Source organism: Vidua chalybeata, chromosome Z (assembly GCF_026979565.1).
Source record: "Vidua chalybeata isolate OUT-0048 chromosome Z, bVidCha1 merged haplotype, whole genome shotgun sequence".
Taxonomy (NCBI): domain Eukaryota; kingdom Metazoa; phylum Chordata; class Aves; order Passeriformes; family Viduidae; genus Vidua; species Vidua chalybeata.
The window spans coordinates 47080563-47102178 of NC_071570.1; the positions used below are offsets into that span (position 1 = coordinate 47080563).

Below are 21616 nucleotides of genomic sequence, written 5' to 3' on the forward strand. Positions count from 1 at the left end.
ATATTTTCTATCGTTGTCTTACCACAATATTAATAACATGACAGAATTGTACATTTTGCCACCTGTTTTTTTTTTTTTAATCTGCTTTCTAAGCAGAAATTCAAAATGTGCTATCAACACTCAGTAATGGCTTTGAGATGGAAGAATTAAGATTGAGAGGTGTATTGGTTCACTGAGGCCGCTCTAGGTTTTTAAATTACAGGCTGAAGTTCTTTGGATCTGCTAATTGCCTGTATCATCTTGCTCAAATCTCATGTCTCTTCTTTCCCTCCATTTTGGTTATAACACCTTAATATTGCTATTGTCATTTTAAATTACAGTAGTCAATTAGAGTTCACAGCAATTTCAATTTGGCTAGTCAGATTTAATAATATGCCTGTTGATATCATCTCTGCAGTTACCTTATCTCTTCTTAGTAAGCTAAAATCAATTTTTTATAACCTGTAGAAACCATGTTACTAAGGAAAAAGAGGTGACGATGAATGTTTCCTAGAACATGTGCATAATGTAATTTAGTAGTCTTGTTTTTTCAAAAACTGTCAAAAAAGATCCTGTAGCAGAGGCAATTAACAAATATGTGAGCTGAATCTTTCTGTTTCACACTGATTCCCACATGTAGTCTTTGATTTTGTCAATTTAGGCAAATACATGGAGACAGAATTCCAGGAAGTCCATAAATGACTGCAGAAGAGTTAAAACCCTACCATGAGAAATTAGTATGATAAAGTCCTTTTTGTCCTATACATCTCATTCATCATGGTCTTTGACAGAAATGGCAACTGCCGCTTTTTTTTCACATACCCTTGTTCAATCTAGTGTGCAGTGTTTTTGCTGTGGGTTAGTTTTATTTATTATGATGGTTAGATGTACCCCATGCGAACAGCACAAGAAATTCTGTCCCCCTTGTGAATTTGTCCTGTGCAAAAGTGTGGGTAATATTTCAAAGTATGGCATTCATGTTCAGAAGTTGAAGAACCCAGCAGAGACACTTAACAGATACTGTGTGCAGGATGCAGTCCTTTGAGAGATGGCTGCTTTGTGCCAGAGGAACAAACCCTGATTTACTTGCCAGAGCTGGGCTTTTCTTTACAGGTAATTCAAAGCAAAGCTGGGAGGGATTGTTGATTTATATAATGGCACGAGCCTACTTACAGCACTTGAATGAGTACACATTTTATTTTCATGCATCATTTGGCAATGCACTGTATCCTCCATAAATGCTCTCATCCTCATGATGAAGAATACAGGCAACTCACTCAATCCTCAGGCAAAAACTGTTCTACTTTATCATTCTTGCTATGTTGCCTGCACCTTTACTTGTTCTAATGCAGTATTTTTTTGAGTTGAGGGGACTTGTTTCAAATGCACTGTTTAAGATGTGGATCAATTGTGGGTTTTTACAGTCACATAATTATATTTTTTATGCTTATTAGTCTGTAACAGATGCCAGGCTTACAGATATAATGTCTCTTTCTCTACCCCAGAGGTGCAGACTGCTCTTGAAAAATTTGCAATATATTTTCCCTACTGAGCCATAATTGCTTTGATTTTGGATCTACCTTCTGCTATATGCTCTCCCCTTTTCTGATTTAGACAATGGGAATCTCCCTGAATTTGTCTGCAGTAGACATTAATAAAAGTATTTCAGAGAATGTCACTTCAAATCTTCTGCAATTATACTGTCCCTTTGGAAAGGCTCCTTTACAGCCTGGTTAGCAGATGGCTCTGCAAGTTCTCTTCACAGACTTTTTGTTTCTGCTGTCTGGAAGAAGGTTTAAATTAGTTTAGCTATTCTCAGACATTTTCTTTTTTTTAACCCAGCCTGTCTGATTTTATTTTCTTCATTTGCCAGAGGTTTTAAGCCTTTTGTTTTCTCTGTTAAAAAAGGTTCAGTTTTTTGAATGATGCTTTCTTGTCACAGTCAGAATGGGAGCTTCAGACAAAGTTTATCAGGGAGATCCTCCTGCTGAGACATGAAGTGCAGAAAGGGCCTGCTTACCTACTAAACTCCTTCTGAGAAAGAAGTTCAGGTGTGGCTGGATCCACTCTCAGCCCTAGATTTTGTTTTGTTTTCCAGAAAGCCCAAGATGTTGGCAATCTGGTTCTGTCCCTGCTTTTGAGAATGTGGTAGCAAGCCAATGCTTTCCTAACTAATCAAGTATCTTTGATTGCAAGGGTGATCTCACCTTGAGCATCTTCGAGGATGGATGAGTCTGACCAACCACTGTTCTTACTAAAGCCAGGTGTTTTACATAAGCTTGAACCAAGCCAGTTAGCCATATAAATACAAGACAAGTAAAAGATCCACTTTACAATGCAGGTGGGACAGAGGTTCAATACAGTCCTGGTGCCTAGCTAAAATCTTGTCTTGGCTTTCCATTAGGAGACTAATGCAGCTGAAAAATGAGAATGACTTTTGCAAAAACTGTGACAAGGAAACTGAAATGAAATTGCCCTAGCTCTGTATGAGGTGAAAGCCAGAGCAAAGAGTGGCAAGAAGGGTTTTTAGAAAAGAGAAAGCATGTATCTGGACACTTACTTATTTGTCTGGTGTTACTAGGAGAGTAACATTGAATCAGGTCTCACAAAGCAGATATGAGAAAGGGCCTGTGTTCAGCTCCGAGAGGGAAGAGCTAAATTAGATGAATGGCTGTCCTCAACTGGAATCAGAGGTGTTCAGCACCTCTGAAAGCCAAACACTGTCCACCTGCAAAAAAAAAAACAGGTTTATAGGGAACAAGGGAAGGTTGAAATGGATTGGATTTTGAGAAGGGAGGATTACCCTTTGTTTCTACCCTGTCCCCCCTCCCCTTCCTTTCCTGTGGGTGCCTTGAGCTTGTCAACAGAAAATTCCTTGTGTCTCTGGAGTACTCATGAGGCCTCTTTTACACCTCTCTGTAGATACAGTTTGCCTTTTCTGTTGATGACTTTTATAAGCTTCTTGAGTTACAGAATGAACAACAGCAGGGGCAGACCTGAGAAAGGAAAGCAGATAGCAACCTATTGCCCAAAATCTAAATTTTAATGGATTTTTTTTATTTGGATCTGCTGCCATCACTCTTTGGCACAATATCCAGGATATATATGTTTGTTTAATCTTCAACAGGAAAGGTCATCTCTCTGCAACATAAAATTGTTCTTAATCTGAAGGAGCTCATCCTTCCTGCAGGGTAAAAGAATAACGTCTGCAGCCAAACTGATGGTTTAGCAGTGTCTACATATGCTGCACATCAGATGCTTCCCATTTATCCTGTGACTGCAGGATGACAGCCCGTTAGAAGTAGGTGAGTTTAAAGGAGAGAATTTCAAATTAAGTGTCTGAGTAGAGAAGGCATTGCTTCAGGATAAATTAATATTCTGTTTGTATACTTTACAACAATTGCAAATTGTCATTTTTAATACCTATTACTTCTGTTTGTTCTATACACAGCCCAAAATATGTCTTACTTTTCAAAGTGTATTCAGCATGCTTACATATTAGACTTTGCTGAGACCTCTATTGCCTTCTTAGTTCCCCTTCTACAAAGCAGTGGAAGCTACATGAAAAATAAGTAGTGGAAAAATAGACTGACTTAAAATAGAGCTTCATAATTTTGTTGCTAGTTATTACAGCTAGTTATATATGCCCTAGCTGTTAAAACTCTGTATTTCCAAAATGTTTTTCAAACTTAATTCTTTTCTAGTATAGTCTTAAAACTACCATGTTATACATAGGCCAGGGAAAATGTGTTTTTTTCTGTAAACAAATGCCAAGTCTGTCATATTATCTTCCTTTAGTTTTGACATAGATTTCACTATAGTGACTTAATTACAGGAGTCACATCTTGCACATAGGCTGACCATAAAGGCAAGGCTGGAAAGCTCATGTAATGGTACTCAGGCCTGAGGGAGACTGTTATGCTTGGTTAACTCGATCTCTGCAGAGCTGATCTGATGTCTGACCTCCAGTGGCTGCACAAATGTGTGTTTTATTTGTTTTGTTCTGTAAGAGTGGTATTTGAACACTTGTAAACACACCATTATCTTATTCTACTAGGCATTGATATACTCGCTAGAGTATCCTTTATCAGTCTCCTCACTCTGAGTATCACAATGCTCAAATGTGTAGAGTTCAAAGTTCTATTTTTTTCAACCTAGCAGCAACTTTTTTTATTTTTCATGTACCATACCTCATCTGCACTGTTTATTTGGTCATGTTTCACGTACCTTTGGAGCATCTTTAAATCCTTATTGATACCTGTTTAATTTTGCAGTGAAAGTAGCAAACTATGGAGGCTTCCAGAAGCTTGGAAAACTCTGTTAGCAAATCACTATGTTAAAATTTCTTTACAATACTTGTTAATGTGTCTGCTTCAAAAGAAGTGGCCATTATCCACATGTTCATACATCAGATCACAGCCAGAGCACCAGTAATGGTTGCTTTTCATCACTGTTCCTTGATTGTCTGGTCATGTGACAACAGCAAGGGTGGGTTGGGTCCTTGATACAGAGGCCCTTAAAATGTCTAGCATCATGATGAAGGATCTATAGTATAGGACTTCAAAATTACCTTGGCAATGGGTTTTGCCCCTTTCACCAATTTTTCAAGCCTAGAAAAGTTTGAATGTGTTAGGATTTGTTTTTTTTTTTTTCCCTTGTCTTCTTATATTATTAACTATACACCTCCATTGCAAATAAATATTGTCCTGGTTCCAGCCAGGATAGGGTTAATTTTCCCAGCAGCCAGGAAAGGACATGACTAGGAGTCCCAGATTATTCTATACCACCTCACATCTTCAGTGGGGATGAGAGAAGGGACCTTTCCAGGTCACATATCCTGGCAGTGGTCAGCTGTTGTTGGGAGTTCTCAGTGCAGTCAGCACTCATGTGTGAATCATCTGCCTCTTTCTTGTACACCCTTTTATTAACATTCTATGCAGTAGTTTTGCTTGCAATTAAATCACTTACACAAATCCTTTGTTTAAAATATAAGCCCCTTTACTGAAGTCAGAACTGCAATAAAACTGTATGCTAGATTTTACTCGTGTTTACAGCTAATGAAGACCACTTTTTCTTACAATGCCAGACACCAACACAACTGATTGAAGCACAGGGCAGTTCTGCCTCTTCAGCAATCTGAAAAGATGACTTAGAACCTTTGCCTCACTGCAATCAGTCTTAATTTACATCACCTAGACAATTAAAAAAAAAAAAAGTGCCTTCAAAGTAGCTTAGGTAAGTTATGTCTTTTTTTTTGCTCAATTACTTGTGGGAAAACTGATTTTTTGACACATAACCAAAGTAGGAAAAGGAAGTGAATGCAGTAAAGTTCACACCTGTATTTCACTAAGCAAACCACTGGCATTAACTAAATTACTGCCCAGTTTTGTGGGCAGCCTCTACTAAGAGTAGAGTAGAGTAAAATTCAGCCCTACATTGTAAGGGCTGAAACCTATGTCCATACTTACGTTTCCACAGGCTTTCCCTAATTTGCTTTCAGTAATGGAACTCAGAAAAAGGCAACACATCAAGGGTCTCTGCTGTATTTCAGCCATTCATCCAGCCAAGAGATGCCTATGGAAGCTCAAAACAAAAACCACCCCAAAACAAATTACATCCCTAAACTCAAAGTTTAAGAAGTAGAACTTTATTCACACATTTGACACAAGACAATAGCCTTCCTGAAAAAAGCTGTCATATTTCATGATTCTAATCAGACCTGTAAGATGTCCCTCCTACTATGACAGTACACTGTTTCCCATGCTAGTGCCACCAGTGGCCACTGTAAAACACATTGCTGCCATAGGTCTCTCCTAAGAGGATTCCATAATCAATAGTTCTGGTGCTGTCATTCAGACAGAAAGTCTGAAACATGTTGAGAGATATATGAAATCTATCACATGGGGTCAAAAGAGTCAAATCTATCATGTGGTGAGAAAACCTGAAATTGCCTCAGGGAAGTGAAAAGTATTCTGTTGCTGCAGTGCTTTTGAAATACATTTGACTAGAGGTCCTTAAGAAATAGCTCATTTCAATGCACATTTAATTACTAGTCTGATGTTATTTGTTAACAGAGACAGTGTTAAGAAAATGTTATGACTAATTGTCTTGATAAAATTCAGTTCTTCACCATCAACCACCAATGCATAAGTGATACACACCTCTCAGTGGAAAAGATTTGTACCTGGCTTTAAAAAAGAAGCAAGAATTAGTATAAAAGAGCTTTTTGTTTTAAACACACAAAGAATTACTCAATTACACAGAAATTACATGTTGTCACAGAAAATTAGAAAGCAATTCCCAAGGAGAATATAGTTTTGTTTTATAAGGAAGTGAACAATACACTGGAGAATTCTGGACAAAGCATTTCAAATAAAAGCATAGGTACCGAAGTACTGAGAACAGAATTGCTCAACATTACCAAATTGAATTTCTTCTGAAAACAAAGTTTAGCTACAACCTTCCTATCTGTGTAAGGAAACACAGATGAAAAAAATCCATTTCACTTACAACCTTTTGCTCCCAGAACAGCCCACTATGAACTATTAATAATTCAAATAAGCTGCACTGTTAATTGTTAAGTAGACAGATGCTGTAGTTAAAACTCTCATCGGAACAATGAATACTTTCCTTCATTCTAGCTACAAAAATACAATTCCACAGCTGCAAAGAAGGGATTACTACTGGCAGAAGTAGTCTTTTCAGAGAGCCGTAAGAGTGGATGGAAGTCCCAAAGCCAAGAGGTTTCTGAAGGGAGCTCAAAACTTGACTGTATCTTCATTTACCACAAAGCTGCAATACTTACAATCCTTCAGAGCAATGGTGGATATGTGGTTACTTTGCATGTGTTTCTCTCTCCAGCGCTGCTTCCATTCGGCTTTGTTTTAAACCCTACAGGATACAATTTAGTAAAATCTCGGTTTGGCCAACATGCAAATAAAAGCTTTAGTTGCAGAACAAAACCATTTCTGGACAATCTTTTTCAGTCCTCTACAAATCACAAGCAGTTTTAAACTTTCTTTGGAAATCAGAATGGGCAGTTTAGAAATTATAAAAGCCCAATTACATGTGCTCTTTATAATCAGAGGCTATACAAAATAATTTCAAATATATACTTGTATATATTACTCTGAAAGTAAATTAAAGCAATCCACAGCTATTAGTCATCTGAACCACAAAATCCTCCCTTTCCTACTTCCTCAGTGCAAAGAGTTCATCACATCATTTTCTTTCTTCATAAGTACACAGATGAAAATTAATAATACAAGTCACAAATTTTCACAACTATGTTGACAGTTTCTACTGAACCTTCACAATGACATTAAACAATTACTGATGAACAATCTCTGCAGAAATGACAAATCTGATCTTAAATGTGATACTACCACTCATACTGAAAGAAAATACATAGAAGACTATTGAAAAATAATTGTATTTACTCCACCTGTTGACAAAGACAGAATTGGTCGTTTTAGAATGGTTGTAAAACACTGGTTATAAAAGTACCTGACAGGACCCCTCCAGTTGAACAAAGTACTAAAACATCATCTATATATACACATATATATATGCTGGCTCGCGTGAATTCTACCCAACTCAGTACTTATACAATACAAAACACCCTTAAATGTAGTGACTGTAAATCAGAATAAGAGACCTAAAAAAGCAGCCTTTCCTGTATGGCTTCTTGCAGCAAACAGGAGCACCAACAGCAGTGCAAAATTACCAAGACACTTCAAAACTACAGCAGCACATACCAGGTAATATCCAGTGTGGTAACCACTCATATACCAGGCTATCAACATACTCCCCAATGCTTCGTCATCCTCAGCAGAGTCTGGCCTCATGGGTGGTGGAGGAGGAATCAACTAAGGAATCACAAAGGAAATGTCTGTTTCAATATGGTGTTTCCCAGATTAGAGAGCAACTAATTCTAAAATATTAAAACATAAAACTGAAAAACAGGAACATATCCTCAGTTTGTTCTCTGAATAGGAATCAGAGATGATGTTTGCTGAACACATGTAATTTCCAAAGCCTAGGAAAAACAAGACTCCCGTAGCTTCACCGGAGTACTGTACACAAAAAGTGTTACTATCTTCTTCAGTTGAATGCTGTTAACATAAAGTGTCGTTTCTTCAAATAGTTTATCCCTTGGTATTCTTACCAACAGCTTCACTGTCACAGAAATGAGTGCAAATCAGACCTTGTACATTAGATTATCATTATATTTGGAACTGAATGTGTTAAACAAATACGTGAAAAATACAGGCAAACAGAACAAATGTGTTCTAAAAACACAGGCAGTGAGCACATTCAGTGAGAAAACCTGAGATCACCAATACTTATCTTCCCCATTCTTCTGTCACTTACTGGTGGTCCTGCTGGGAAGGGCGGGGGCCAGCAAGATAAAAATGATGGAGATGCCTTGAATTTTGATCCAGACTACATGGAAAAAAAAAGTGGAAAAGTATAAATTAAAAGGGAATTTGGGGTATTAGCATTTTACTTAAGAGACATGTATATAATAATGAAAATAGCTATTTCTGAGGCACATTCCATAACTTCAGAAGTACAACTTAAGATTACTCATGTCACTGAGGTAAACACTGCTGAAACACAGCTCTGGGTTAATACAAACATTTTTAAAAGGCTTTCCTAAGTGGAAGTCAATGGTCACACTCTCATCAGGAAGAAACAAATCAAATATTCACACAGGCGAACAGATAATTTCCCTGCTCCTGTGTGCGGATGGGGCAAAAGTTGAGTAAATTCCATTGTGCTAATGAATGTCCTTAAATAAAGATCTAGATACAAATCTATTGACACAACAGAAAAAAGATAAAATAAAACCTTATTAAGAAAGCATAATGCTGCACTATTATTTAGACTCCTACACAATTGGAAAACTGAAGGGTGTATCAATACCCCATTCACTCCTGATTCAAGAGAGCAGCTACAGCTGAGAGGCTCTATGACATGTGGACATCACCTTTATTGCCTTCAATGTCCTATGAAGCGAAACATACCAATTGGCTAGAAAACACAAAATCTTAAAACATCAACAGCACTGTCATTAATCACAGCACCAGAATGCAGGGAACAATATCCCTCTTTTAAGATAAAAAGCAATTGGAAAGCACGTGTTAGCTACGGAGCAGAAGGTTCTCCTCACTAGACAGCAGCACTGCAGAAGGACTATATAGTGGCCAGATAATTACAAAATGGCACACCAACAGATATTGACTGACATGCATATCTGTACATCCATTCTCAAAATGCTGCTAACTGAATTCTAGACAATGATAAATATCATCATATTGTCTAAGGATTCACAATAATACCACACTTAGCAATGCTAAATAAATTATTTCAATTAATTGAGCTTACCCTTCCTAGGCCTGGGGCTGGCGGTGGTGGTGTGGGAAATCTCAAGTTTTGAGGGGAAAATCTTGCTTTTGTGCAGTTGTTTTTGTTTCGAGGTGACTGGGAAGATTTTTCACTTTCATCTGTTGAATACGGAGTCTCATTTTCATTCTAGAAGACAAAGACATTTTTATGACATGCACTAAAGAGGAGTTCACAAAAGCAATTTTAGTGCAAAAAAGCTTGGAAAGTCCCATTCACATCCTTCCCTCTCTCCAGCCCTCCCAGTCCTACATAGGAATAACTTTATTTGCTCATCATTTTAGCTATGCTCTTTCACTGGTGAATTTCTTGTTGCCCACTCCCTTTCTTCCACGCTGAGTTCAAGAAATAAAGGGATGCTTTCATTCTCTCCATCAGCTTGTGTCTTTTTACAACAGAATTGTGCATTGCTTCTCACTCTGAACACCAGCAATGCCACCAGACATAGCAAAAGAAGTTGATTCTCCTGTTTTCCCAACTCTTTACAGAAAAATGAAAAAGTCCCTCACCTCCCCAGAATGCCCCATCCCATTTACTGTTTCATTGCTGGCTGGAGGAAGTAAATCAGACAGGTTCTGCTCCTCCTGATTTCCATATCCTGTGTAAGTGACAACACATGTGCCTCTCTTCTGGTTGATGGAGGCAATAGTTGCTAGATACAAATTACCATCCTCAGACCAAACAGCACTGCAGCTGTCACCGACTTTCCACTGCAAGAGAAGCAAGGGAAGCATGTAAATATCCACACGGCTGGACAGAACCTCTTCCTAAGCTACTTTTTGTCCAGAAAGACAGATCCCACCTACAGTGTTTCCTTTGTATTTACTGAAATTCCTCTATGTAACCTGAAATTTATAACGTTATCACTCTACACCACCATCCCAAAATGTTACTCTCAAGGTGATGAAGCAGCAACTTCTGAGTACGGAAGTACAACATGCAGTACAAGTACCACTGGCATTTACAAGTGAGACGACCTGTTTCAAAGGCGCTGTATTGCTCTTGTTTCTATTTCTGTTCTTTTTATGGTTTTTTCTCTTTATCACCAGGCGCTGCTCCTGCTTGTCTGAAGGCTCCGAGCACTCCCCATTCTTTAAGGCATTCTTAGGGAAGAGAAAGGAGAAAAGCAATAAATGCCAAGCCAGCGGCCTCAGCCCCAGCATCCAGCCACGGCCGCGCCGACCCCTTACCTTGAAAGAGGCCACCGCCTTGTCGTACGCTTTGATGAGGGCCGTGTCGTCCCAGATGTCCGAGTCGTCGCTCTGGGGAGACCACACACCCTTTAGCGCCATGGCAAGGCCCCGCTCCCGGCCCCGCTCCCAGCCCGTCCCGCCGTTTCCACCTGCCCGGTGCCGCGCCGGAACAGCACCGCGTCCGCCATGGCCGCGCGCCCGCCCGCCGCGCACGCGCCGAGCCCCGGGCCCGCTCCGCCGCCGGAAGGGGCGCGGCCGTGCGCGCGCCCGCCGGGAGCCGCCGCCGCCGCCCTCTGCGTGCGTCCTTGCGCCTACTCAGCCGGGAAACCCGCGCTGGCGAGCTGCAGAGCGGGAGCCAGGACCGAGCCAACGACAAAGTGAGCAAAGGAGTTGGTGCTCTGTTCAGTGCTGGGCTCCTCAGTACAGGAAAGATAAGGAGCTACTGGAAAGAGTCCAGCAAAGGGTCACAAAGATGACTTGGGGTCTGGAGCATCTCTTTTCAGCAGAGACGGCATGAATTGGGCCTGTTCAGTCCAGAGAAGAGAAGACTCAGAGAGGACCTCATCAAAACACACAAATACCTCGAAGACAGGTACCCAGAGGATGGTGCCAGACTCTTTTCAGTGGTGCTCAGCGATAGGACAAGCAGTAATTGCAGTAAACTGAAACACAAGAAGTTGCACCTCAATATGACAGATAACTTCTTTGCATTGAGGGTGGCAGAGCACTGGAATAGGCTGTCCAGGGAAGTGATGGAGTCTCCCTCTCTGGAGACATTCAGACCTCACCTGGGCACATTCCTGTAGCATGTGCTCCAGGTGTCCCTGCCTTGGCAGGGGGCTTGGACTGGATGATCTCCACAGGCCCCTTCTGACCCTAACAATTCTGTGATTCTGTGAATTTCCCTAACTTCTCAACTACTGCAGGTGCTACACTGCCAGCACCAGCTACAATTTCCTTCCAGCTCTCCTCAACCTGTGCCAGGGGCCTGTTACCAATGAATGAATGCACTTAGAACAGTTTAAAAAGCAAAGGCTTCACAATCTTTCTCTAGAGAACTGAGTCATTAGCTGAGGAATACAGTCAGTGCAGGCAGCTCTGGGTGCAGCTGCAGTGGGAGCCCAAGGCTAGAGGCCAACCCACTGCACAACAAAGGGCACAGGGACCTGTGGCACCAGCCAGGGAACTGAGACACCGCAGGAGCCAGGACCCACCCCTACACTGTGAGGGTGTAAAAGCCAGGGGTTCCTTTGTTTAGGGTCCCTCCGCAGAGACACCAGGTGGAGCTGTGACTTTGTTATTGCACCAAGATTAAGTTACATTAAAGATAAGGATATATGACACTGCTATGGGAAACCTGGTGTTGAGCTGGTAAGGAAACCTGGTCTGAATGTGAGTGTGAGGGGTGTAGCTGTGAAGGGGCTTCAGTCCCAGCTCAGTGACTGCCAGAGTGGCTCCTGGATGGTCAGAGAGGGAAGTTTCATCAACAGTTTTCCCCTGGTCAGTACACAATATAGTCAAGCATACCTGTGAAGCAAGGGCTCCGTTTTTCCTGTTTAGCAGTAATTTCAAATAATTTTAGCGTTGTGACAATTTCAACATCAGCTTCCATTGGAACTCATTAACATCAAGCCTACAGCTTCTTTAAGTTAGTATCAGGACTTGAGTCACTTTTGTACACCAACGAAGTCTGCAAGTCAAGAGGCATTTTTTCCTATAGGGCGGACTTAAACTGCATGTGACAGTGCTTATAATATGCATTTCTTATGAACTTTACTTATACTTTCTATTATACTTACATTCTTATACTGCATTTCTCCACAAGATTATCCATTCCTTATGTTCTTGGTAACTTCTTAGAAATCAACTGATTATGAAGCATAACCATTTCAGATTAGACAGTATTTCATGCAATATTTTATTGTAAAAATAGTTTGAGATTTACAGTTCAGACCTCCGCAAGGTGAAGCACATTTTACAAGTGTGTTCCATTCTGAATGGAGCTGTACTTTTAAGAATTCAGGCAACCAAATCTGGTCTAACTGTAGATTCAGAAATTCTGTTACTGGAACCATTAAGTAAAACTAACAAATGCAGCAAAAGCTAGAATAAGGTACTATTCTAGTACCTTATCTAGTACCTTTATCTAGCTAGAATAGGTACTTTTATTCATAGACATGCAGAAGAGTGTAGTCAGTTTTGAAAGAGCACTGTAGATAACTAGGCCTATACTAACCAGAAAATACTCTAACTAATGCTAGTTAAACAACTCTGCACAATAAATGTTTAATCATTTAATGGCCAGACACTTTTATGAATGATCTTCTAGGTCCTTCTGCTTCATTGGTGCACTCTTTATCTTCTCCATAGCAGCAGCTCATTTTGCTCCTGCCTGCAGAGACTTCCTTTCATTTAGCTGCTTTTTGCTTTTGCTGCATGATTTCAGAGTCCCTGTGAAGAAAAGACAGTTAGATATCAGATACTGGCTCACAATTTTTCTAAGCAGAGTTCCCTCCCTTTAGTAACTCCCACCTGAAAAAGGAAAAAAGACCTTCTCAGCCACAAGAACTGTTTTTATAACCCTGGTTTTTTAGTGCATGCATTACTCCATGAGGCAGACAGTTTACTTGATTAGTAGACCTGATATAATTCTTTTGGTTTTAGAAGTAAAGGACATAATGGACCAAATATCTTCAAGAAAGCATTACACAATCTTTTCCTGTTTGCAGTAGGCAAAAAGCTGGTCAAAAAATGGAAAAGCTTTACAGGATGTACAAAAATACATCTGTTTAAAAGCAGATACAGCAAGACTTCATCCACAGTTTATGCTCTGGCAAGTGATTAGCCAATGAATAAAAACAAAGTATTCAAATGCTGTGTCAGCTAAGACACTGGATTCTTTCTCACCCATCTCCCTCTCCTTTTTCAGCCTAAACATTTACTCAACTTTACTAGATCTTACCTCTGTTTCCTCTGAGAAGCAGACAAGCTATCTTCTTTCCTTTTGCCTATGTGGATCTCCTGAGTTTTTTTCAGGTTCTTTTGGCGAGCAAGATCATGCTGGTTCCCACCTGCAAGATAATATGCAGTTAAACAAGTACTACCACTTGTTTTTTCCCACACAATGCACCTGTGTAAAAGTCTGTTATAAAGGCAGTGCAGTTCAGCACAATGTGTAGAGCTGGTAAGGTTGTATCTTCTATCTCAGCATCTTCTCCCAGTGTACAACAGGAGAAATTAAAGGCTCAGTTGTTACTTTTTCAATTCTATACATCATGTTCAAGAGATTACCAAAATTCTAATATTCCTTATAGAAACAAAATTTAGTTTGCCATAAAAGGCAGAAGGAAAACCATCACACCAATAGGCTGGGCAAAATCATATCAGTAACTCATCCAAAGATGAGTCACCCACTCTCAAACACAATCCAACATTCAATATGGCTTACAAATTACTTTTAGACTGAAAGAACAGCATTGAAATTGACTGCACTCAAATACTATTGAAGAGATGACCTCAAAATTTTTTTTAAATTTTAAATATAGTGCAGAATGTAAGCCTGGGCCTTAGCAACTGGGTGGTGGTGGCATTACTTCCAACAAAAGTGAGAAGATTAACATTACTTCTACATGTATATAAAGACACAAACCCACATCACTGCCAGTAGAGAGGACACTTCTTCAGGGAACAGACAGCTTTCCCCACAAATACTAACTCAATAAATTGCCAACAAGTGGAATGCAATGTCTTTGATCACGCTAAGTTCCTGAGGGCATGACATCAAAACTATCGACTCTCCATCTAAATACTCAGGGTCTTCCAGGCAATGGCCACAGACTGCAAACTCTTCTGCATTAGCTGGCAATCTCTCCTCAGTATTCTCTTCGTTAGTTCTACTTTGCTCCAACCTGCCAGACCTGGTTCACTGGCTTGGTACTTCTTCTTGTTCTAATTCTTTTGGACTGACAGTGTTCTAGATATGCTACACACAATCATTTGTTCTGTTGAACTAACACAATCACATTCTTTTATATTCAAAAATGACAATTCCTTCTCTCCATAATTTCTGTTGTCTCTCTTTTCAGTCTCTCTATATTTAAGACTGTCTATACCATCTTTCAGTCTCAAAGCCAGAGATCTCAATCTTGAGGTGCCTGTAATTTCTGGTCTACAGATGCATCTTAGGACTAGGTCACTTAAACAACAACCTGTGGGTATGATCCACCACTTTGTACCCACACAATTTCTGAGCAGACAAAGGTACCTGCCGTGTCAACAAGTAGACAAGATCAACTCTGCAGGAGCAAGGGTTTGTGCATTCTTCACAAGAGTCTATGGACAGCTTGATAAGAGATGCCAGAACCTCAAGTGAAACAGCCCTGTATGACTGCTGCTTCCCAAGAGTTGCTCTTGTCTTGGAAGATAATTTTTGTCTGTGACAGGACATTAAGTACTACCTTTTGGAAAAGGTAGAGAACTAAGAACTCCTACTCATGATCCTCACTAGCATCCTGTCCCAAAGTCCACCTAGAAGAAGGGCAGCTGTTTTTTTAGAGACTGAAGCAAACCAGCTGTCTCTGGTAGTACTAGTGTTGATGAGAACTTGATGACTCATGAGCAGATGACACATGCCAGGCCATAAATGGTTCCTGAATTTTGTGGTGCTCAGGAGGCAAGAATGTTATATGAAGGACTGGGCAGCAATGAAAGAGCTCTTCTACAGTGCTTTAAAAAAAAAGAAAAACCCAACCAACCAACAAAACCAACAACCCCAAACCCAAAAAAAAACCTATGCAAAAACCACAAGTATCTTCTTTTATCACAAAGAGAGAGGAAGTAAAAAAGATCTGCTAAAGCCAGAATTACCCTCCACCCCAAATCTCATGTACTTCCTTATGAGCAGTTACTCTCCATTCTTAAACTCCGATTCTTCCTTGTTTTCCAAGCAAATACTGAGCACAGGCTAAGCAGAGTTTTTCCATACACACAGTAAGGTATTAAGTTTAGGAACAGAACTCAGTTGTATCACTGAAAAGCAGCTGGCACAGCAAAGCAGAGAAGGTAGAAAAGCTGAGCAATACAGAATGCACACAAAGCACAGAATACCAAACAACTCTGAAGAAAAACTTACTTCTACCATCAGTGCTTCCAAGTAAACATTGCCAAGGACTGTTTGGCCCCGTTACTTCATCTGGGATGCTGAATAAGGCCCCTACCTTCAAGGGAACCATTGGTGTTTTCTACATTCTGTAATATCAACTTAAATCTTCCATGAAATTGTCCCAACAGAAAACAATTCAGCTTCTTGAAATTCAAGTATGAACTACCACAAGAAGAGCAGTACACTCTTCCTGCTTATACACTTCTATACATTCCTTCTCAAGCATCCCCATCCTGGCCTGCTTGTGCAAGACATACACCGTACTTCATTGGACCTTGAAGGTCCCTATCTTCAAGTACCCCACCGTACTTCAACGGACCTTCATACACCATACTTCAACCTGTCCTTGCTCTTCCAACTCCAGGAGAAGACAAATACCAATAAAAATACTAAATGTGCTTCTTTATTATGTTCTATGCACGAACTGTTTACATTCCAGGTCTTCAGCAGTCCTCATAAACGTGTATTTTCGAGATGAATGTGAAAGCACAGCCTCAAAACTCGGTTTTTTCGAATGAATGTGAAAGCACGACCAAAATTAAACACAATGAGTTTCTGTACTGCCAGATATAACATACAGAAGGCACAGGAGCACTCCCAGCAGTCAGGGGAGCCGGAGCATCCTGGGTCCGCCATTTTAGAGCGGGTGTACGAGCACTGCTGTTCTTCAGTACTCAACACGGTGACGATTAAGCGAGTGCTCCTGCCCTTTCAACAGCCTCAACAACCACAAGTTAAGCAGCACAGTATTCAATGTTCAGCACGGATATTAAAGTCCTTTATTTTCAGTCTGGGCGGCAGCCAGGACTGAAATGAAGTGTGGCTGTTGCTTCAGCCCATCATCACCTTAATTTCTCCCCCCGGTCCTGCCACTACTGACATGGCAGGAGGCGGAGCCTCGAGGATGTTTTCGCCTTCGGCCTCGGACGGCAGCAGGACGGGAGAAAAAGCTTCCTCCCCACGCACTCGCTACAGGCGAGATTTCGCTGGTGGGACGCCAAGTCCGCAAAAGAGCCAGACGCGGCAGCGGCCTCACACAGCTGCCGACGCCCAGGCCGCGGCCCAGCCATGATCCCCAGCCGGACTGCCCTCGGCGTCGCGCCCCATGCCTGAAACCGACCAGGAGAGCGGCCCAAGTCCCACCGCCCACTTCGCTAACCGACAGGCCCCAAGCAGCTCCCCGGTACTCACGGGTCATGGCGAGACGCTCAGGCCGCGCAGTGCCGCTACGCCTCCCACCACTACCACCTGTCGAACACCACAACCCTCCCCTCCCATCGCCGTAGCCGTCTGACGAGCAGCCCGGCGCCGCTGCCCCTTATGGCACCTCGCTGGTCGCTGAAGTCGCGGCGCCGCGCGGACCCGGCCCAATCAGCGGGACGCGCGCCGCTGCCTCCCGCCCCGTGGGCGGGAGCGCTGCGAAGTTCGTGCCGTGCGTCCTGCCGGGCCTAAGTGTGAGGGAGAGGTGTGGGGGCTTTGGTGTAGCAACCTGGGCTGGGGAGCAAAGCGGGCGCCTAGAGAGCTGCTGAGAGCCAGCTGAACCGGGGACTACGCGGCTGAGGAGCTCCTGGGGCCTTATAGGCGGCTACGGCGCCATTATTGGTTGCCCCGTATAGGCTCCGCCTCCTGCCCCTCTTCTTGTAGTCGGTGCACACGGATGACGTTGCGGGGCGCGCTGCTGGGGCGGCATGCCGTGAGCCGGCCGGGCTCGCGGCATCAGTGGATCCCCGCTGCCGTGCGCTGCTGACACCGCCGAGCTCGCGCGCGGGCGCCTCTCCCGGCGCCGCCGCCATGTTCCGGCGGGCCCGTCTCACCGTGCGGCCCAATGTGCGGCCCCTGGGCAGGGCCGCCGCCGCCGGCACTGGCGCGGTGGACCCGGAGCCGCCGGAACCCCCAGGTTCGGACACCCCGGCGGCGGACGGATCAGGGACCGCGCCAGGATCGGCGGACGCGCGGCGGGAAGAGAGGTGAGTCCCGCCGAGCTCGCCCTGGCAGGGCAATGTATCGGGCCGCGGATTCCCGGGAGCGGGACGGATCTTGCAGAGCGGGACCCGGCGGATCCCAGGAGGTAGCGGTGGCTCTTCGTAGCGCTGGTTGTCGTGGCCTGTCGCCGCCTGGTTTTCAATGCTACAATAGGGCGCTGGCTCGTCCTGAAGACCTCATGGAAGACGCGTGCTGTTGGTGCCCGATGACTGCGTGTCCAGGGTTGTCAGACAAGGAGTTGTTTGACGGGTTCGTAGACTAAGAAGCCCGCGTTTCTTCATTGCCGTTGTGCAGCAGGTGCTTGGAATAACATTGCAATGGGCTGCTCAGGGAGGTGGTGGAGTCACCATACTTAGAGGTGTTTAAGGAAAGACTGGACATGGCATGTAGTGCTGTGGTCTGGTTGACAAGGTGGTGTTGGGTCATAGGTTGGACTCGACGATCTCGAGGTGTTTTTCAGCTCAATTGCTCCTGTGATTCTATAAGTGAAGGCTACAAAGGAGGGGCCCAGTGTGGTCCGACACTCGTCACTTCTGTCTGCACGGCAGCCAGGAGCCCTGGTTTGCTGTGTGCAGCAAAAATTCTTTGTGCTCTGTAACCAGATGAGTTTGATTTTGCATTCCTACAGCATTTTTTCTTTTGTGTTCATTTCTTTATGCATTGGCAAGGGAGGACTTTCTGTCTTTTTGCGGGGGTTTTTGTCTATTTTTTAAGGTTTTTAAGGGCTTTTTATTGTGATGGAAGTACATGGTAAAGTTGGCCTTAGGACTGGCCCTCCCTGAGGACCTCCCTCTTGTAGGTTAAGCCTGGCTGGTTACTAAACCCCACACAGTTTATTGCTTGCTTCCCCACACCCATGCCCCTCCCAGCTTTGTGGGATAGGCAGAAAATCAAAACGGCAAAAGTGCAAGAAAAGGTGTTTCAAGATGAAGAGTTCAATAGATAAAGAAATACCTGGGCACATAAGCAAAGCAGAACTGGGGATTCATTCACCACTACCCACAGGTGTTTTACTGTCTCCAGGAAAGAAGGGATCCATCACTCATAACAGGTACTTGGGAAGACAAATGCCATAACTCCAAATGACCATCCTTTCTTCTTCCCCTAACTTTTTCTGAGGAGCATGATGCCATATGTTGTGGGATAGCCCTCAGTCTTCTGAGATCAGCTGTCCTGGCTGCGTCCCCTTCCAATTTCTTGCTGATCCCCAGTGTGGTCAGCCATGGTGCAGTGTGAGAAATAACCCTGGTGCTGCATAATCATTGCTCAGCATTAGCTGAAAAAATGGGTGTGCTGTCAGCACTGTTGTGTCACACATCTGAAACTGCACCATCTGAGCTACTGTGAAGGAAGTTAACTCTGTCCCTACCAAAGGCAGTACAGATCAGTGTTTCAGGACATTTCCTCAGTCTGATAATTGTTCTTCAGAACAACATTCACACTTTTTTTGGTGGGTTTGAGTCTTTCATTCTTTTAGTTGAAGCTTGCCTCTTATGACAGTATGATGAAACAGTGTTAATGTCTTCTGTTTCAATGGCTGGAAATTCAGGTATCAGACTAGTTGGCATGGCGTGTCTTTAGGAAACCCATGAAACAGAATAAAAATTTAACAAGGTAGAAATCTATTTAGATTTAAGTGAAATGTGCCGCTTTGAACTTGCTAACATAAGTAAAATATGCTGTTTTGTCTAATAACTACAGCACTAGCAAAACTGCCCCAGCTAAAGAGAAAGAATGCAAATTTCGAAGCTGAAGAGATAAGAAATAAGGAAGACTCTTCAGACCTTAAAACAGACAGTACAAAGTAACCCAAGAGTTCTCTCTGTACTTTCTGACAAAATCTAAGTACAAGTGTAACTAGCTATAAGTGGAACGCAAAATCAGAAAAATAAATATTCATGAACCTATTGTAAAACTCTTATGAATATATAAATTAGGTAGAGTAATAAAAAAAGATTAAGAGTTTTCAAGGACACGTGTGAAAAGAAAAAATCCCTTACATGCGTCCAGCACTAAATAAACATACCGTCCCTACAAATCTTTATAAGAATTATAGGGTCTTACTTTTTCACCACAATTCATTATGGTGAGCCAGCCCAGGAGAGTTTCTATCCTCACAAAGATAAAAGAGGGAACAGACCTCCTTAGCGCGCCCCGAGGAATTTCCCTAGAAGGGGCTCTGCTCTGCCTTAGCTTACCACCTGCAAAGACAAACAACGACCTGCTAGGGTACAGATAAACGGTATGTATCAAAAGAGCCCTGAGAAAAGAAAGAAAGAAACAAGACTGCTCATAGGACACTCAAAGACGTTTAAGTACAAAACCTAGTTCCTGTGCCTTCAGGCACCCAGCCAATAAGGCAGCTGAGCTAGAAACAAGTTCTTTGTTCCAATAGAGCAGCCACTAGTGACTTCTAAGAGTAAAGTCGAGTAAACCCAAAGTTTATGTACTTGTAGTGTCCAGACATTGTTTAGTTAATGTGTTTGTAATTGTGTGAGTGTGTAGTATATAAAAAGAGTGAACGAACAAATGAATAAGTGTATGATACCCGCAGTACAAGAGAGAAAAGTTCTACTCAAGTCTGAAGCAACCAAGTGAAGCCCAAAGCGCCAGCTAAGAGAAGCTGTGGGGGCAAGAAGTACCCCACAAAGAAGTAGAACAAATAGAGAAATGTAAATAAAGACGTTTACTGTGTTTAAAAGTAGTAATTTGTGTAGACTGTACACATTTTAACCATAATTAAATGAATGAGAGAGAAGTTCCTCTACCCCAGTAGTTTGAACTTAATTCCTAAAATTTCACTGTGTGCTGTTATTCTAATCATGTCCAGACTATGTAGAGACCAGAAAAAGCTAATGTAAATAAGTGCTAAAGTGTTATATGCTGTATTGTGTTAAGAAAAGTAAGCACTTTAAGAGATACCACCTTTCCCATTGAGTTTGTATAGTTCTTCCCCCGCATTGTAGTAATTTGATTCTCGAGATTGTATAGTTATATTTGTAGATATTTTAAGATTTTGTTTACAACAAGTGTAACATTTTATACAAAAGAGCTACAGTATAGTGATTTATGTTTAACTGCAGTAAAACAAATTAAAATAATTCCAAGAATTCCTCCCACCCACAACAACTTAAGCCCTAACTCCTGAGAATTTAAGATAAAGAGTAAAAAAAAGAGAGTCTGTGTTTGTATGCATATCAATTTTTTTACTGTAACAAACACAGTCTTTTGCAAGACAACAAAGTAAGTGTCAGTAGAAACACTGCTTTAATTAGATTGTGCAGGAAGAGTACTAAAAAACCCTGAGATTTTGTAAAGGAGAGTTTTTAGTACATTAAGAAGCTAGCACCTTGCGTAAGTACAATTACAATACAAAGTTTGTAAGATATGCCCCAAGTGTGAATTAAAAGTTCCTAATCAAGCCAATTCAGAACCTAAGATCTTAAAGCTTGTGTAGAAGATCACATCACCTACCACTTAGCAGTCTTTGTGAGAAAAACTAAAAAAGGGCTGTGAAGCTTAGGTAGAAACAAAATAGTATAAGTAATAAGAACTAACCAGAGCAAAAAAGTTCCCGAACTAACCCCTCTGGGGGGGGCGGGGTTCACTAAGAGAAAGCCACCAGTAAAAGCAGTTCAAAAAATAAAAAGATTTATAATAACTTATTACAATCAATGCTGTTTTAAGACAAGAAAGCAAATAAGATAAAGTCTTGTATACTCATATGTTTTTAATCTTAAAGAATCAGCCAAAATAACAGGGTAACAGGGTAACTAACTGTGTGTATTCCCTCTGACCCACTAGTGTTAATTCGTAAAAAAGAAAACAGAACAAAAAGAAAGCAAATCAAATGTGTTGTTCAGCGTACCGTATAAAGCAGTGATGTATAAAA

General features: G+C 41.9%; 3 protein-coding genes and 1 long non-coding RNA gene across 9 annotated transcripts in view; 2 read left to right on the top strand and 2 right to left on the bottom strand.

Annotated features, from left to right (window-relative positions):
* The first annotated feature begins 3199 nt into the window (after positions 1-3199).
* On the top strand, positions 3200-6707 carry LOC128802412 (uncharacterized). Its single transcript, XR_008435418.1, has 3 exons — positions 3200-3284; positions 5066-5214; positions 6621-6707. It is a non-coding gene; the product is annotated as an uncharacterized LOC128802412 (long non-coding RNA).
* Positions 5605-10793, bottom strand: SMN1 (survival of motor neuron 1, telomeric). 3 transcript variants are annotated; one of them, XM_053968742.1, is made up of 9 exons: positions 10730-10793; positions 10578-10649; positions 10365-10490; positions 9897-10097; positions 9370-9516; positions 8353-8424; positions 7737-7847; positions 6785-6870; positions 5605-6167 (listed from the first exon to the last, which is right to left on the bottom strand). In XM_053968742.1, the coding sequence occupies exons 1-8, from the start codon at positions 10766-10768 to the stop codon at positions 6814-6816; spliced, it is 825 nt and encodes a 274-aa protein (XP_053824717.1). In that variant the 5' UTR covers positions 10769-10793; the 3' UTR covers positions 5605-6167; positions 6785-6813. The 3 variants fall into 3 exon arrangements, with proteins under 3 accessions (XP_053824717.1, XP_053824718.1, XP_053824716.1); XM_053968743.1 differs by having other exon boundaries at positions 5605-6870; positions 9924-10097; XM_053968741.1 differs by having other exon boundaries at positions 5605-6870.
* A 1686-nt stretch (positions 10794-12479) lies between these two features.
* On the bottom strand, positions 12480-17062 carry LOC128802503 (small EDRK-rich factor 1-like). Its single transcript, XM_053968946.1, is given in 4 exon segments — positions 12480-12993; positions 12995-13031; positions 13543-13651; positions 16933-17062. Coding segments are annotated over 4 exon segments (189 nt in total). The 5' UTR covers positions 16940-17062; the 3' UTR covers positions 12480-12957.
* A 169-nt stretch (positions 17063-17231) lies between these two features.
* BDP1 (B double prime 1, subunit of RNA polymerase III transcription initiation factor IIIB) overlaps positions 17232-21616 on the top strand; it is a 57024-nt gene continuing 52639 nt past the window's right edge. For 3 of the 4 annotated variants that reach the window (XM_053968941.1, XM_053968944.1, XM_053968942.1), the window contains exon 1: positions 17232-17708. In XM_053968941.1, the coding sequence (XP_053824916.1) occupies positions 17533-17708 (176 nt within the window). In that variant the 5' untranslated portion in view covers positions 17232-17532. Of the gene's footprint in view, positions 17709-18622; positions 18776-21616 lie in introns of those variants that run through there. The other variant, XM_053968943.1, reaches the window with a different exon arrangement.

Excerpts from the sequence above, each read along its gene's own strand:
- SMN1 (XM_053968742.1), bottom strand. The coding sequence starts at position 10,768 with ATGGCGGACGCGGTGCTGTTCCGGCGCGGCACCGGGCAG. Across the intron at positions 8,425-9,369 it reads CAGCCCCAGGCCTAGGAAGG|TCTGGATCAAAATTCAAGGC; the intron begins GTAAGCTCAATT and ends TTTTCCATGTAG. Across the intron at positions 6,871-7,736 it reads ACCACACTGGATATTACCTG|GGTTTAAAACAAAGCCGAAT; the intron begins GTATGTGCTGCT and ends TGTATCCTGTAG.